This window comes from Marmota flaviventris, chromosome 2, assembly GCF_047511675.1.
Source record: "Marmota flaviventris isolate mMarFla1 chromosome 2, mMarFla1.hap1, whole genome shotgun sequence".
In the NCBI taxonomy this organism is placed as follows: domain Eukaryota; kingdom Metazoa; phylum Chordata; class Mammalia; order Rodentia; family Sciuridae; genus Marmota; species Marmota flaviventris.
The window spans coordinates 197261139-197275758 of NC_092499.1; the positions used below are offsets into that span (position 1 = coordinate 197261139).

Genomic DNA, 14620 nt, shown 5'->3' on the forward strand with positions numbered 1-14620 from the left:
GAGAGGGGCTGGGGGTGTGCTCACCTAGCATGTGTGGGTTCAATCCCCAGACTGGGAGAGGGTGAAGGTACAGTGAAGACAAATTACTCTCATCTTCTTATCAACCACACACACACAGGCTCTAGCAGCCTCTTCCCTGCATTTGGATGGCGAGGCTTGAACCCTGCCTCTGCTACTTCCTTGCCATGTGACCTTGCTCAAGTCACTCACCCTGGGCTTCAGTTTTCTCAATCACAAAACAGGGAGAATAAGACTTCAAAATGTCACTGGGTTGTTAAGAGGATTAACTGAGTTAAAATATAAACAGAGGGGCAGGGGATATAGCTCAGTTGATAGAGTGCTTGCCTCGCATGCCCAAGGCCCTGGGTTCAAACCCCAGCACCAAAAAAAAGAAAAAAAAAAGTTATATACACACACACACACACACACACACTCATATATACATAGAAGCTGAGTGCTCAGAACTTGACCATCTGTTATTCTGTACATCACTGACAGAAGAATCTCTTAACCCACTGTGGAGCCAGAAATAACTCCACTTGAGCTAGCACCCTGTTTAACAAAGCCCCCAGGAACATGATGAGATGCCGGATCTACTCTCCAAGTTCTAGAGACCCACAGGTGTGGCCTCTCACACTAGAAACTGGCGTGGGCTTCAGAAAGCACGAAGGCTTCCTCCCGGGATGTTACAGGAACAAAAAGAACAGTAATGCACCCTGCGGATTTTGGTAAAATAGACACTTTACTCAACATTCAAGCACAATCAGGAGCTGAGGCAGCACGTCCACCTGCGTTCACAGACGTGCTGTCAGCGGGCGCGTAAGGAAGAGACGGTTTACGGGACAGTCCTGACGAGACAAGAAGGGCTTCATGCCGGTTAGTTTGCAAGTCTGTGGCGGCCAGCCGTGGGGCTTGCTGTCTTACCGAGGCCGAGGCCCATGAACTCTTCTCCTGCCAACACGTGGCCTTTCAGGCTCCCTTCTCTTTCGCGCCCAGTCCCAGACAGGTAGCGGGTCTTCACCCCGGTTCCTATCAGCTGAGCGAGCTCCAGCTGGCTGATGCATTTCAAGATCTGAGGAAAGGGCAGTGAAGACATGAGCTCCCACCACGCAGGGCGCAGGCTGGAAGGGCGCTGCTAGCTACGCCAGCCATCCAGGCATTCTCTGAACCCAGCGCCTTCCACGTGAGAGCAAACTGAGGGCTAAGGGTGTTTCCCCTAGAGGGCAAAAGGACTGGCCAAGCAGCGGCAAGTGTCCTGTGAAGACGGACCACCAGTACGCTACCTCTTTCTAATTATTAAAAACAGACACTGATGCACCAAAGTTGGTATGCTGGGATTCCGCCATACTGAAGTTTATATAACTTGGCACGGATTCAACAGAGGAAACAATTTGAGTGGAGCAGAGGATTCCATCCCGTCCACGTAGTCTGCCCTGCCCCCACCCCATCCGCTGCCCTGCCATCCACAACACACCAGCCTCCCTGGCCTGCACAGGACTCTTCACCTTGCCACCGCTGGTCCCACCCAGGGCCTTTGCTCCTGCCATTCCTTACATGGAGTGCCTACATGGATTCCCAGATCAGCCCCGGAGAGAGCTTCCGGCTCTCCTGACCCCGCTCCCATCACCACCCCCTGGTCCTATGTAAAGGTCTCCTGAGCACTCACCACTTCTTGGCATTGCACCCTAGTTGCTCATTCTTCCCTGCGTTAAGTGTAAGAGAGCATTATTAACCGTCTTCCTGGCTATCTTTCAGATTCATGAGGAAGTTAGGCTTGCTCTCAGGAAAAATGGAACAGACCCAGAGGAAGCAGCCCTGGGAAAGGCAAAAGACCCACCTCGTGCCAAGAGTTCCCGAGGTAGTTGCCGTCCGTGTGAGCCACTGTAATAAGTGTCTTTATGGTGTCGATGTTTTTTTGCTTCATCTCTGTGATGCTGGAGCTGGCCGTCAGCAGGGAGAAGCGAGCCAGGGCCTGAACGTAGGCATCTCGTTCCAGCTGCAAGAAACCCAGGAGAACCCGAGTCCAGCCCAGTGCAGCCACCTTCCCGTCTGCGGGGCTGGGCTGAAGGAATGTCCACAAGCACACAGCAGGCTTTCTGCACATCAGCACACCATCCGTGCTGGTGTCCTGCTACTGGACACCCCTGAGGCTCCCTGGGCACTGCCACATGCCTGAGAACTAGCTCAATCCACCTGACCTCAAGCACGCTGACCTGTCCTGTGTTCCAAGATTTGTTGAAGGCCAAGAGCCAATATATAAATTCTAGTATCTACAACAATCCTGTGAGGCAGTTCATTTTCTCAAGTGTACGAGTAAGGATATGAGCAATGTCTTACAAGTTAGCTGGGCCAGGGCACAGGGCCAGAGAAGCACTAGAGCTGGGTTTGAAACCATGACTGTCTGACTTTAAAGCCTGGCACAATAAAAAACCTAACTGTAAAATGAAGGGGAATAGAAGACTGGGTTTTATTTGTTTGTTTGAAACAAATGGGTAAAACTATTACTGACTTAGAAAGTAATGCAAAGGACTGACAACCTTCTATGACAACTTCCATAACAGTTTTAGAATTGTATTTCATCTATTCACTGAACTTTTTAAGATTCCAAAAAGATTTACAGACATTCACTTTGCATTCAACTATGTTTTGCCAGAGAAAAAAATGGGAAATTATAATAAAAATGGATTTTAGGAGGAAAAAGCAATTTTGCAGGAGGTGTTGGGGCCTGAACCCAAGGTCAAATGCATACTGGCAATGCATTCTACCATTTAGCTACATCCCTCAGAATAAACGTATTTTAAGTGCCAAGGCAGTAAGTCAGGCATCAAGTAGCCTGGGTCCTATTCATGGTTAAAAAAAGTTTTGATCTAGGCTGGGTGTGGTGGCACACCCTGTAATCCCAATAGCTTGGGAGGCTGAGGCAGGAGGATCGTGAGTTCAAATCCAGCCTCAGTAAAAGCAAGGTGCTAAGCAACTCAGTGAGACCCTGTCTCTAAATACAATTTAAAATAGGGCTGGGGATGTGACTCAGTGGCAGAGTGCTGAGTTCAATCCTCAGCACTGAAGGAAAAAAAAAAAAAAAGGCTTTGATCTAAATCTCCAGCATCCTCCCCTGATGGGGTTGTGGTCAACACAGAGCGATGGGAAGAAGCCAGCAGTGTGCTAAGATGCTGGCTCACCGAGAAGTTTCCGACAGTGTCTGGCTTTCGCTGACTCTACAGGAACAGAGCGCACACACACTCCACTCACCTGCATCCCAAAGATGCAGGCAATTCGGATGGCACAGCGGATGCCTTCCAAACACAGGGAGGCCACTTCAGTGTCGTCACAGTTCTGCAGTCCAATGCTGTAGGCTGCCAGCAGCGGCGTCCACACCAGCTACCAGAGAAGGCAGGTTTCAATAATAGCCAGAATGTCAGCGTGGGAAGTGTTCTTGCAGGACATGTTGTAGGTTAGGGGGAGAGCTGGGGTGTCAGGTTCACTGCTATTTAGATTTCAATCTATCCCCCTCCCAAGGTAAGATAGTCCCCCCTATCACTACAAGCTTGCTAGTTACTGAACACTCGATTCAAAAGGAAGGATGAGCACCACTGCCCCTCCTGGGTATATGGCAGACACCACTAATTAACCAAAGACCCCATTCCCTGCTGAATGTCTATGGAGTTCAAGAATCCCTCCTCACACAGATACCAGCCAGCCATTACCAATGGTGCAAAATAAAACCTGCAAGAGACATATGGACTATAAACTGAGTTTACTGAAAGGCTCCCACTTCAAATTATCTAGACTTTACTTTTTTCCTCCAACTTTCATATGAATTCCTTAGAAATAAGGTCATGGAAGTCCAGAATTAATTACCTAACAGGACAGTAACAGTTTTTATAAAAACTTATAAAAAATGATGTGCTATGTAGGCAGAACATGTATCTTCTAAAGATATATTTAAAATACAGATTTCATCTACTGTCTTTTTCTTTCACCTAAACTCATCTGATAAACTGAGGCCACTGAGGTGAGATGTCCCAATTACACTGTCCTTTCCTCTACGGCCCAAATAACTATTTATTAATTCACTCAACCCACTCCCTGGCTGCCCTCTCAGCAATCTTATATGTCCCCATTTTACAGATGATGAACGGGGAGGGGGAGTAAACTGGCCAAGGTGATACAGTGACAAAGTGACAAAGCCAGAACTCAAAGCCAGATGGTCTGATGGCAGAGTCCAGTGTGGTGCTGGAGCTTTCCCAGCATCACCAAAGGACAACACGAGAGACTTGCGTTAGTTCCTGCTCAGACAGGAAGCACCCCAACTGGGCCTTTCCTCCTGCCATCTCCTTAACACTGGGATCCTGCACGTCACCTTCCAGCCGGTCAAGTCCAGCACTGGGTCTAGCCAGACTCGCCTAACCCCTCAGAACACTCACTTTGAACATGGGCCGGACGTGGTCCAAGTGTGTGGCACTGGTGAAGGGGGCTTTGGCGTGGCTCACGGCCTCCATCAGCGCTTTGGCCGTTTTAGCCATCTGCTCCATCTCCAAGTTGTAGAGCAGCCGCCGCTGCTTCTCACTGGCCACGTCTGCAAAGAAGCCTGAGCGTGAGCGGCAGCTGGCTGGGGACAGCCCATGCCAGGAGCCACTTAAAAGGTGCACAGCAACCGCTCCGTCTCATGGGCCTTATAGATATCATCACCACTTTACAGTTGGGAAAAAACAAGCCAGAGAAGTTGGGAGACTTGCTCAAGGTCACACAGACACCACTAATTAACCAAAGACCCCATTCTCTGCTGAATGCCTATGGAGTTCAAGAATCCCTCCTCACACAGACACCAGCCAGCCATTACTGGGACTTGATCCAGCAGCACAGGTCCAAGGCCTGCACTCTCCACCCTGCACTCCACTGCCACTCAGAGAAACTGACAGCTTCACAGGTCCCTGATTAATCAAATTCTAATCAAGTATGGCACAATCACCACTGAAATTAAAGCTAAGTTTTAAGGAATATGTTTTTGGAAGGTAATTAAGTTCCCTGATTACTTATTTTAAATTCCTTTTTGTTCCTAATCAAAACTTAGGAAGATAGTGATATTATGAAAGAACCAACATAATCATAATCATAATAATTAATCACACTTCCTACTCAGATACTTCCTACTCAGATATGCAAATTAATTCACCACCAACCTAATTAACCACACCCCGCAGAGCTAGCGTAGGGGCCCTGTTGCCATTGGACCTTACTCTGCTTGGTGGATTTGGTCGCCATGGTGTGCTCTTTTGTTTCTTTCATTGCAATTTTCTTGCCTTCTATCTCTTCGTAGATGCTGGAGAGATATTCTTCTGGTAGATCTTTACTATCATTAATACCCCGATTCATTTTAATATACTGTTCTTTTGTCATTTTATTTTTTACCTGAAATTTTAAAGAATATAAAGACCATTTAAAAAATATTCAGTTGCCCCCAAATAATACAAAGTCCCTCCCCCCAAAAGTCGTTAGCCCAAACCTCCCTCCTTATCTGCCACAGAACCCGGGCCCCTGGAGCGAGTACCTGAGGGCTGTGCAAGTCTGTCGTGAGCATGATGATGGAGTAGGCCAGGACGTACGCCGTGTCGGCACTAGCAAACAGAGTTTGCCTGCAAGGAAAGAGCCTCATGTAAAGGACAGTGGCACGGACGCTTCTGGAAGGCACAGTGCTCACTGGAGGCGGCCCGTGCTCCACCTGGAGCCTAGTGTGTGACAGTAGCCATGCTTTCACCATCACGAGCACGGAAACAGCTAACTAAGGATATGTCTTAGTTAGAGTCTAGGCTTCTTTGAAGAAAATTGCTTCAATGTTATTTTATTATTATTATTATTGTTTTTGGTACTGGGGATTGAACCTGGGAGGTCTCTGAGAACGTTTCCAGCCCCCTGCTTTTTAAATTTTAGTTGTAGATGCACACAATACTTGTATTGTATTTATTTATTTTTATGTGGTGTTGAGAAGATCAAACCCAGTGCCTCACATGTGCTAGGCAAGCGTTCTACCACTGAGCTATGACCCCAGCCCCTCCCAGCCCTTTTCATTTTTTGTTCTGACACAGGGTCTCACTAAGTTGCTTAGGGCCTTGCTAAGTTGCTGAGGCTGGCTGTGAACTCTCAATCTTCCTGCCTCAGCCTCCTCAGCCACTGGGATTACAGGGCCACCATGCCTGGCGCAAATTAAAAAAAAAAAAAAACCTTGCAGAACACCCTGGGCCATGCTTTTTTTGCCTTACACAATAAGAGAAAGACACAAAGAAGTTGATGTGTAGCCTCATATAACACGTGGCCAGCAAAACTGGTCTGTCCTAACTGCCCCAATAGGAAAAGGAGGGGTGTCAAGGATACACAATGAGACACAACTGGGGCACATACTTGGAGCAGGGATAACAGAGCAAGGTTTCCAGGTCCATACAGGGTGTGACATCTAATTATGCCTTCACAGTAAAGTGAACCAGATGCCACCTTTGCTGCTCAGGTCATCTCCTGAGGACAGCTGGCCACACACTCAGAGGAGGGGACCAATTAATATGAAAATGGAATTGAGAGGCAAAATTATTATCAGAATGTTCCCACTGAATAATTCCTCATCATCCTCACGTAATCCAGTGTGTTCAGACATCCACTCCTGGAGTGGTGGGAAGAGCACGCACCTCTGAGTTAGGACACACCCAGGCTCAGCCCAGCTGCTTACTAGCTGGTTAGTTTTTGACAAGTAGCTCATCTATAAAACAGGGAGGCCACCCAGGCTTGCCACTGACCAGGTGCAGGGCATGCAAGACAGCCACCCATCAAAAAGAACTCAAGATGCAATCACATACTTGTGGGGGTTGAAATTACTCAGCCATTTCTATAGCTTGTTGATCAGTAAGCAACCAAACAAAACCAAAACCTTCAGATCTAGTCCATACATTAAATCAGGGAGCTATTCTTGATTAGAAAAGAGGCACCCAATTACCTCCTCTCAACTCACAAAATTATACTTTTTAAACTAGGGTGGCCAGTTCAGGAGGCAGGATGACCACAAGTTCGAGGCCAACCTCAACAATTTAGTGAGACCCTGTCTCAAAATAAAAATATAAAGGTGTGGCTCAGTGGTACGATGCCCCTGGTACCCAAACAAAACAAAACAAAAAAACAGTGAAGTAGTTAATATTAATAGCCTGGGCTTTAGCTGTGTCATCTCAGGTGAGTTACTTAACCCCCCTGTTCCCCAATCTCCTTGTCAACAGAATGGGGACACTACAAGGCTGCTGTGAGACAATCCCTGAGCACAAAGCCAGGTCTGCAGTGAACAGAAACCTTAGTTGCTTGGCACTGTTTTAGAAAGTAAACCCACACCCCAAGCAGATCAAGACTAGTGTCCTGAGGCAAAAAGCTGAGGCGCCAGGCTGGAGGGCGGGCTCACCCCTGGTTGCACTCTATGTATCTAGCAGCAAACTTCTCCATCAGCCGGTCAATCTTCTGGGCTTCCCCAGGGAGGCGGAAACCTTCCAGGAACGTCCGCAGGGCAGAGACGAACTCCTTCTCACAGAAGTCCAGCTGGTCCACGTAGGCGTACATCACCTCCTTGTTGAACCTCGTGCTGTCTCCCAGAAAATCACCTACCTGGGTCTGAAACACGCGGAACACACTCGCTCACTTCAAATAAGAACCCACAGCAGAGGACACTGCCCCCGGGATCAGGGCCTGAATGTCCACAACAGGCTGAACTGCCTCCTGCTTCCAGACCAGGGCTGCTGCCGTGGAGGGAGGACGAGGAGGACGGGCAAGAGACTCAACAGTGCAGGGAGCCCTCACTGGGCTGCCTCACGAGAGGGGCAGGGGCAGATGGGGCTAGCTAAGGGACATTTCTGACAGTTCCACCAAATAAGCAACCGCCTGCTGGGCGGCTCGTTTCCTCTCATGGCTGTGACGAGGAACATGTGCGACACTGGTGGAAAGTGGGCCCAGCGGGCCGCAGGCAGTGTCAGCTCATCCCGAGGTTCCGGCTAGGAGGGCGCAGAAGCACAAAGCAGAAACTCCTGCAAGCTCAGAGCCCCAGACTCACAGAATCCAGGCGCTCCTCCTGATGCAGGAACTGGGCGATGTCTTCCACCATCGTTCCCAGCATGCCCTGCTCCTGGAGAAACTGGATGCCCCTCTTGGGTTTCTTGTTGAAGCTGTTTCAAGAAGAGATGGGACACAGGAGGCTTATTTCAAAACCCAGAGCACAGACAGAGCTGGTACCTGGGGTAATTACACACATCACCATGAACAAGCCATCATATATAGTTAGCAAGGTCCTGTGCGTCCCAGTAGCTTTTCCAAACTCCAACTTCGTTTCTGACTGAGCGACAACAGAGTCTGATGGCTGTCACCCCACCGCCACTCTCCCCTTCTTCACCAGTAACAGGACTCTAGCTGTTCAGTGGAAGAAAACCTGCATCTCCCTGGCTCCCTAGACATGGAACATGGAAGTTCAAGCCAGCGAGATAGAAGCAGAAATGGTGTCAGTACTTCTGGGAAGTCTCTTTAAACGAAGCTGACCACCTTCCTCCCTTCTTCCTCTCTGGAATGTATGTGTGAAGGCTAGTGCTCCAGCAGTCATCCTTATCCATAAGGCAACCCTGAAGATGACAATCATGTACCTCGGGTGGTAAAGCAGACAGACAGAAGGAGGCTGGATCCCTCCCTGAGATTCACCGCAATAACACAGACTGTCCACTTTGGGATTTCCTTTTCTTTGTTCTTTTATTTTTGATTTTCCTTTCCTTAAGAAATATATAATCTAGGTACTGTTACTTTATGTTTCCTATTAAAGGAAGGCAAAGCTTGCTAATGTAAACTAACTTTATACCTGGCCTTGCACTAAAGAGTGAGGTTTGTGTCAGTGCAAAGTGGCGAGTCTGAAAGACACAAAGGGGGCGCAGGCGGAGATGGCCTCAGGGCTTGTTTAGAAGGTGTGGTCCCGAGGCCTCTCTGAGGGGGAACTCTGCCTCATCTGAGGGGTCAAAGAGCCCAGCATTCCAAGGAGGGCTCAGTGGCGAAACAGATGGAGGTGTCTGAGGACCAAGAGCCCATGGTGTGGCTCAGGGAATTAGTGGGAGTGAGGTCACCAGGAAGCCTGGTGTGATTCAGGTGGTGGTGACAAGACTAAAGGGGGTTGCCAGAGCGGCAGCCACACTCACAGCTCGATGCCATGTTCGATGATTTCCTTCTGTTGCTTGATGACCTCGAACTGCTCCGGGTCATCCTGAAAAGTTGTCTGGGTCCCAGAGGACACCGTGGACTCCATGGACGTCACACTACTCCTTCTTGCCATGTCCAGGCCTTTGCCATCCCCCATTTCCTGATCTGTGAGCCTCTCCTGACCTGCAGTGACGTAGAAACAGAGGACACCAGGTGAGCAGGTGGGGTACAGCCATGGCCCCACAAGTACTGGGCAGGGTCCCCCATCCCACGTCGAACAATCTCTGCTCTAGGATCACAGCACGGACCTTAGACCACCAGAAACGTTTTTCATGGAACCTGAAGAACAAATTCAAAACTTCACACAAAAAAATAAGAGGATGTGAAAAGTGAATAGAGAGCAGAACAGGCCCCACTCCCCCAGGCATCCAGACTGACACAGCTCGGACAATTTAGAAAGCGTGGCGTCCATGCGAGAATGAACAAGTCAACAGAATAGAATAGAAAGTCACAGAGGCAGACACACTCACAGGAGAACCTGGCATGTCAAAAAGGGACCCTGGAATCACTGAGGGAAGGGGAGCTACCAGCAAAGAGGAACAAAAGCGTCACACTGCTCCTCCAACACTCCAGGCCCATGAGACAGCAGAACCTTTAAAACACCACGGGTGTGAGCCGCAGAGTGTGTGCCCGGTTCCAGGACCACCTACCCGACCCTGCGGGAGGAGGCAGGCGGGGGCTCTCACCGAGGCTGGCCTGGTGGTTGGGATTCACGTAGAGGTCCTTGCTCCACTCCACCATGCACTTGAGAATGGACACAAGGCACTCCAGACCTTTCTTCCTCAGACTCAGCTCCTACAGAACAAAAGTGACACAGCACAGAGGTGCAGGTAAGCCAAGAACAGGCGTCCAGGGGCTCACACATCAGAGAATCAGTGGTATCAGTACTGTGAAGGCTGAAACCCAGGGAAAGACAACAGGGTACAATACGTGTTAAGTCACATAAGCACCTGGCCTCTCCTCCGGTGTTCACTGCGAACATCCCAGTACAACACCAGCTGCACGCTGTCCTAAGGCCAACAAAGTTTAAGAGAGAGTTCTGGGGGGTGGGAGTGGCTGTGGCTGTGGCTCAGCAGTAATGCACTTGCTTGGCACGTGTGAGGCACTGGGTTTGATTCTCAGCATCGCATATAAATAAATAATAAAGGTCTATCAACAACTAAAAGAAAAAATCTTTAAAAAAGAAAAGAAAGTTCCCAGGGCTGGGGCTGGGGCTCAGTGGTAGAGCGCTCACCTAACACATGTGAGACACAGGATTCAACCCTTAGCAACATATAAAAATAAATAAATTGAGGTATTGTGTCCATCTACAACTAAAACATATTTGAAAAAAAATAAGAAAATTCTCATTCACTGCTTGTGGAATTAAAAGAAAAACCTGAAAACTTTAAATAATAGGGTCTTAAACCATAACCCTGAAAAGAGAGAAAAAAACCTGGAATTATGCAGCAAGGGAGTTATTTTGAACAGAATTTATCCCCTAAAAACTTGCAGATGTATTCTACTTTAAGGTTCACACTACAGGTAAATGAAAACACCGATTTTTAAAAAAAAATTTATTTCTTAGATGGACATAACATCTTTATTTAATTCATTTATTTATATGTGGTGCTAAGGATCAAACCCAGGGCCTCGCACATGCTAGGTGAGCGCTCTACCACTGAGCCGCAACCCCAGCCCCACCCCCCGAAAACACTGATTTTTAAAAATAAGTAGTATTTTTTAAATAAAAAATTACAGGTTATAGATTATCTTTTTTTAAAAAAAGGCACATTTTAGATTCATAACCACATTAGAGGCAGCACAGATCTGTCAGTCTGATAAAAATTATGACCTTATTCAAGAAAAAAGCCAGAATCCTGTGCCCCATTCCAGGGTGCAAAGACCCTGTGAACCCACTGATCAGGGGCTCTAAGAACCCCTCTTTCCTTGATGGCACGCCAATAATATGGCAACTTCCTACCAACAGGCAGTCTCCTCTCCCATACATAGGCTGGGGTCCTGCTCTCCACACTACTGCTGGAAGGTGATTGGGGGTCTCAGGTCAATGTCACCTTCTCAGGGACACCACTTGATGACCCCTTCACTTATCCCAACCCCCCATGTCCAGTGCTTCTTCTCGATGGTCCTGCTTATTGCTCTCTGCAGTGCTTGTCCCCTCTGGCTGACTGTCTTCCTCCCAGTAACCCCACGACAGCAGGAGCTGTGTGCGTGCTCATGTGAGCTCCGTGCTGTTCACGCCACGTCCCCCCATCTCCTCGTCCCCTCACTCCCCGCCAGTGCCTGGTGTGTGGTGGTGCTCAGTAAATGTTTCGTGAAATGAGAGAATATATCTTACCTGCAGAGGTGTCATTCCCAACTCATGGCCACTTCTTCCCTGAGCAATTTTGGATAAATCATTTACTAGACGCTCGAAAATGTTAGCAGCATTTAGGTCACAGTCATAGTTGACATAAATATCCACAACACACTGGGCATCTTGGAAAATAACATACGAGTATCAGAATTCTGATCAAAGACAAATAGCAGTTATACTTTCTTATTGTTTAAACAAGACTTCTTTGCCAAAAAATTTTCCGAGAACTGATCAGGTGGCTAAGCCTTATTCAGTAAAGACACAGCAGAAGTACTAGGATGGGGTGGTTTCAGGCCTGCCTCTACACTAACCAAAACCTCAGCAGTTGGTCCCAGCAATCCAAGGTTGAATTTCCTCTTCAGAAAAGGAGCTACACCAGGCATGATGGCACACGCCTGTAATCCCAGCGACTCGGGAGGCTGAGGAAGGAGGCCTGCTTCAATCATTTAACAAGGCCCTAAGCAATTTAGCAAGTCCTGTCTCAAAATAAAAAATAAAAAGGGCAGGAGATGTGGCTCAGTGGTAAAATGCCCCCGGGTTCAGTCTCCCACAAAAAAAGCAGGGCTAATGGGGCTCAGGAAGTGGTTCAGTACCTGCCTAGAACACGGAGGCCTTGGATTCGACCCCCAGCAGGGCAGAAACAAAAAAGGAAGGGGCTAATAACTGCCCTACCTATAACTGCCTTACCCATACCCCTAGAGTCACTATGGAGCACAGTTAGGTTAGATGGCCGATAAGTACGATGCTTAGTTTGAAGTCCCATACCTAACTGCGTGGCGTAAGGCATTCCAAATTTACCTCACACCCAGTCACGGTTGGCCACACAACAACTTGCAGGTACGATGGCCAGGTGTCCCAGTGTGCTGGGATTAGGAGGTTTCTGGGACACAGGACTTGTAGTGTCAATACCAGAAAGTCCTGGGAAAATGGCTGAGCTGGGGCTGGGGCTCAGTGGTAGAGCACGTGCCTAGCCCGTGTGAGGGCCTGGGTTCAATCCTCCACACCACATAAAAATAAATGAATAAAATAAAGCTATAAAAAAAAGTTACCTCATTAAAAAAAAAAAAAAAGAAAAGAAAAGAAAAAAGAAAATGGACTGAGCCAGTCATTCTTTAAAAGAGGAGGAAGTGGGCTCCCATCAGGCCAAAGTGGCCGTTCAGGGAACGACCCTCCCAGCACCTCTTAAAGCTCCGCAGAGCGGGTCAGGGTCTTGGTCTGGCTTTGGAAGTGGCTCTGAGTGCTCTGAAGGAAGACGCCTCGGGGGAGCGTACCTGCACAGATCCTTGTCAGGGTCTGAATGACCATCCACCTGTGCTCAAAAGAACTTGTGGACGTTTCTAGAATGTTCAGGAAAATTTCTTTGAAAAATACCTAAACAACATGGAGACAAAGGAGGATGCTAATTAACAGTTTGGGTTAGGAGTCAAACACCCTGATCCTGTACGGAAGGTGGCCTGCACAGAGACAAGAGGCACACACTTCCTGCTCAAGAGCCTGGGAATCCTGGCCTGACCAGGGGGCAGCTCACAGGGCCAGGCCCCGTCGGGAAGCGGCCAATGCTAGGCTCCCGCCCAGAACTGCCACATGCAAACCCAGGACCATCTGTGTTCCTGATTTTTTGAGAGAAACCAGAAATGTGGATTTTTGTGTAAAATATGATTTCTCAATTTGGCAACTAATTCAAATTATTTCAAATGATCCACAGAACAAACAGATGGAGGGACTGAGCCCAGCACACAAGCCACACACCTTAAACCTCTGATCAAAATGGATGGTGCACAAGAGTTGGGGGCAGAACTGTTATGAGTGAAAGATATTCTCTCACTGATTCAAAAATTCCTCTCCCGAGTGCCAGCAAATAGACTGTATAACTTTAGTGCTGGTGGGTTTCTCATCTGGCACAAATGTCATCAAGTAAGAAAAAATGAATTTGGAGTCCGTACCTCTATCTGCATTTTCAAGTGCATTTTAAAGTTTGAAAGAAGAGTAAGAAAAATGGCGAGAGAGAGCTCAAAGACATCAGGCACTGAAGAGACGCCGTTTTTGGACAAGGCCACACAGAGATACTGCTTGATTGCATTGATGAACATCTCGTGTGTCCTGAAGACGGGACCGGCATTCTGCAACACGGACAAGAGCAGCTGCAGGGAAACCACCTTGGACCGCAGCTCGTGGGATCTGGCAAAGAGAGCGGAAAACAATGACAGCTCTAGAAGAAGAACTGTTCCAGGTGTCTCCTGGGAGGCCCTGCCTGCTCCTCCACCGTGCGCAGGACCTTGTGAGGCCGAGGGTTAAGTTAGCCACTGCACCTGAGAGGGAGGGCAGAGGGCAGAAGGCAGAGGTCAGAGGTGGGGGCTCCTGGCACCTGCAGGCCCTTTGGGAACAAAAGTGGCCAATTCCTATTCTTTTGTCTCCTAACAGAGAACAGGAGCAAAGTGAGTGACCAGTGCGTCTGGAGAGCCAGCTCTGCAGCTGAGGAGCCGTAGTCAGTACCTCGCATCATCTGTGAGAGGTAGAGACCTCGCCCACCCTCCACTCTCTTCACCCAGGAGGATGCTGTTCTCTCCACCAGCCTCACAAGCCTCCTTCCACTCCTCCCCTGAGATCAGGGATGGTAAGAAATGGAAGAATATGGTAAGAATGTTATGGTAAGAAATGTTCCTAACATTTGTCACCATACCAGCAGCATTCTATTTTAATTTTTTTGTTGTTGTTAAGTTACAATGGACCCAATAACTTTATTTATTTATTTTTATGTGCTGGGGATCGAACCCAGTGCCTGACACATGCTAGGCCAGCACTCTACCACTGAGCCCCAGCCCCCAGAAGCATTCTTTCGTTTTGTTTTCAAAGGCTGGCTTTGAATTTGCAATCCTCCTGTCTCAGCCTCCCCAGCTGCTGGGATTACAGGCATGTGCCACAGCACCCAGCCAGCAGCATTCATAATAAAAGAACTGAGGATTATTAATGAGCAGTACTAATAACGGCAGTAATAACAGTGACTATAAAGCG

The 14620-nt window shown here is 48.2% G+C and overlaps 1 protein-coding gene across 2 annotated transcripts in view; it reads right to left on the reverse strand.

Annotated features, from left to right (window-relative positions):
- The window catches only part of Arfgef2 (ARF guanine nucleotide exchange factor 2), an 89484-nt gene that overhangs the window by 36960 nt on the left and 37904 nt on the right, over window positions 1-14620 (reverse strand). For both annotated transcript variants that reach the window (XM_071609006.1, XM_027946399.2), the window contains exons 10-22: window positions 13552-13786; window positions 12880-12979; window positions 11591-11730; window positions 9939-10047; window positions 9192-9375; window positions 8072-8183; window positions 7430-7635; window positions 5549-5633; window positions 5238-5409; window positions 4425-4576; window positions 3250-3378; window positions 1838-1996; window positions 925-1072 (exon numbers count right to left, since the gene is read on the reverse strand). In XM_071609006.1, coding sequence (XP_071465107.1) covers window positions 925-1072; window positions 1838-1996; window positions 3250-3378; window positions 4425-4576; window positions 5238-5409; window positions 5549-5633; window positions 7430-7635; window positions 8072-8183; window positions 9192-9375; window positions 9939-10047; window positions 11591-11730; window positions 12880-12979; window positions 13552-13786 — 1931 coding nt within the window. The remainder of the gene's footprint in view (window positions 1-924; window positions 1073-1837; window positions 1997-3249; window positions 3379-4424; window positions 4577-5237; window positions 5410-5548; window positions 5634-7429; window positions 7636-8071; window positions 8184-9191; window positions 9376-9938; window positions 10048-11590; window positions 11731-12879; window positions 12980-13551; window positions 13787-14620) is intronic.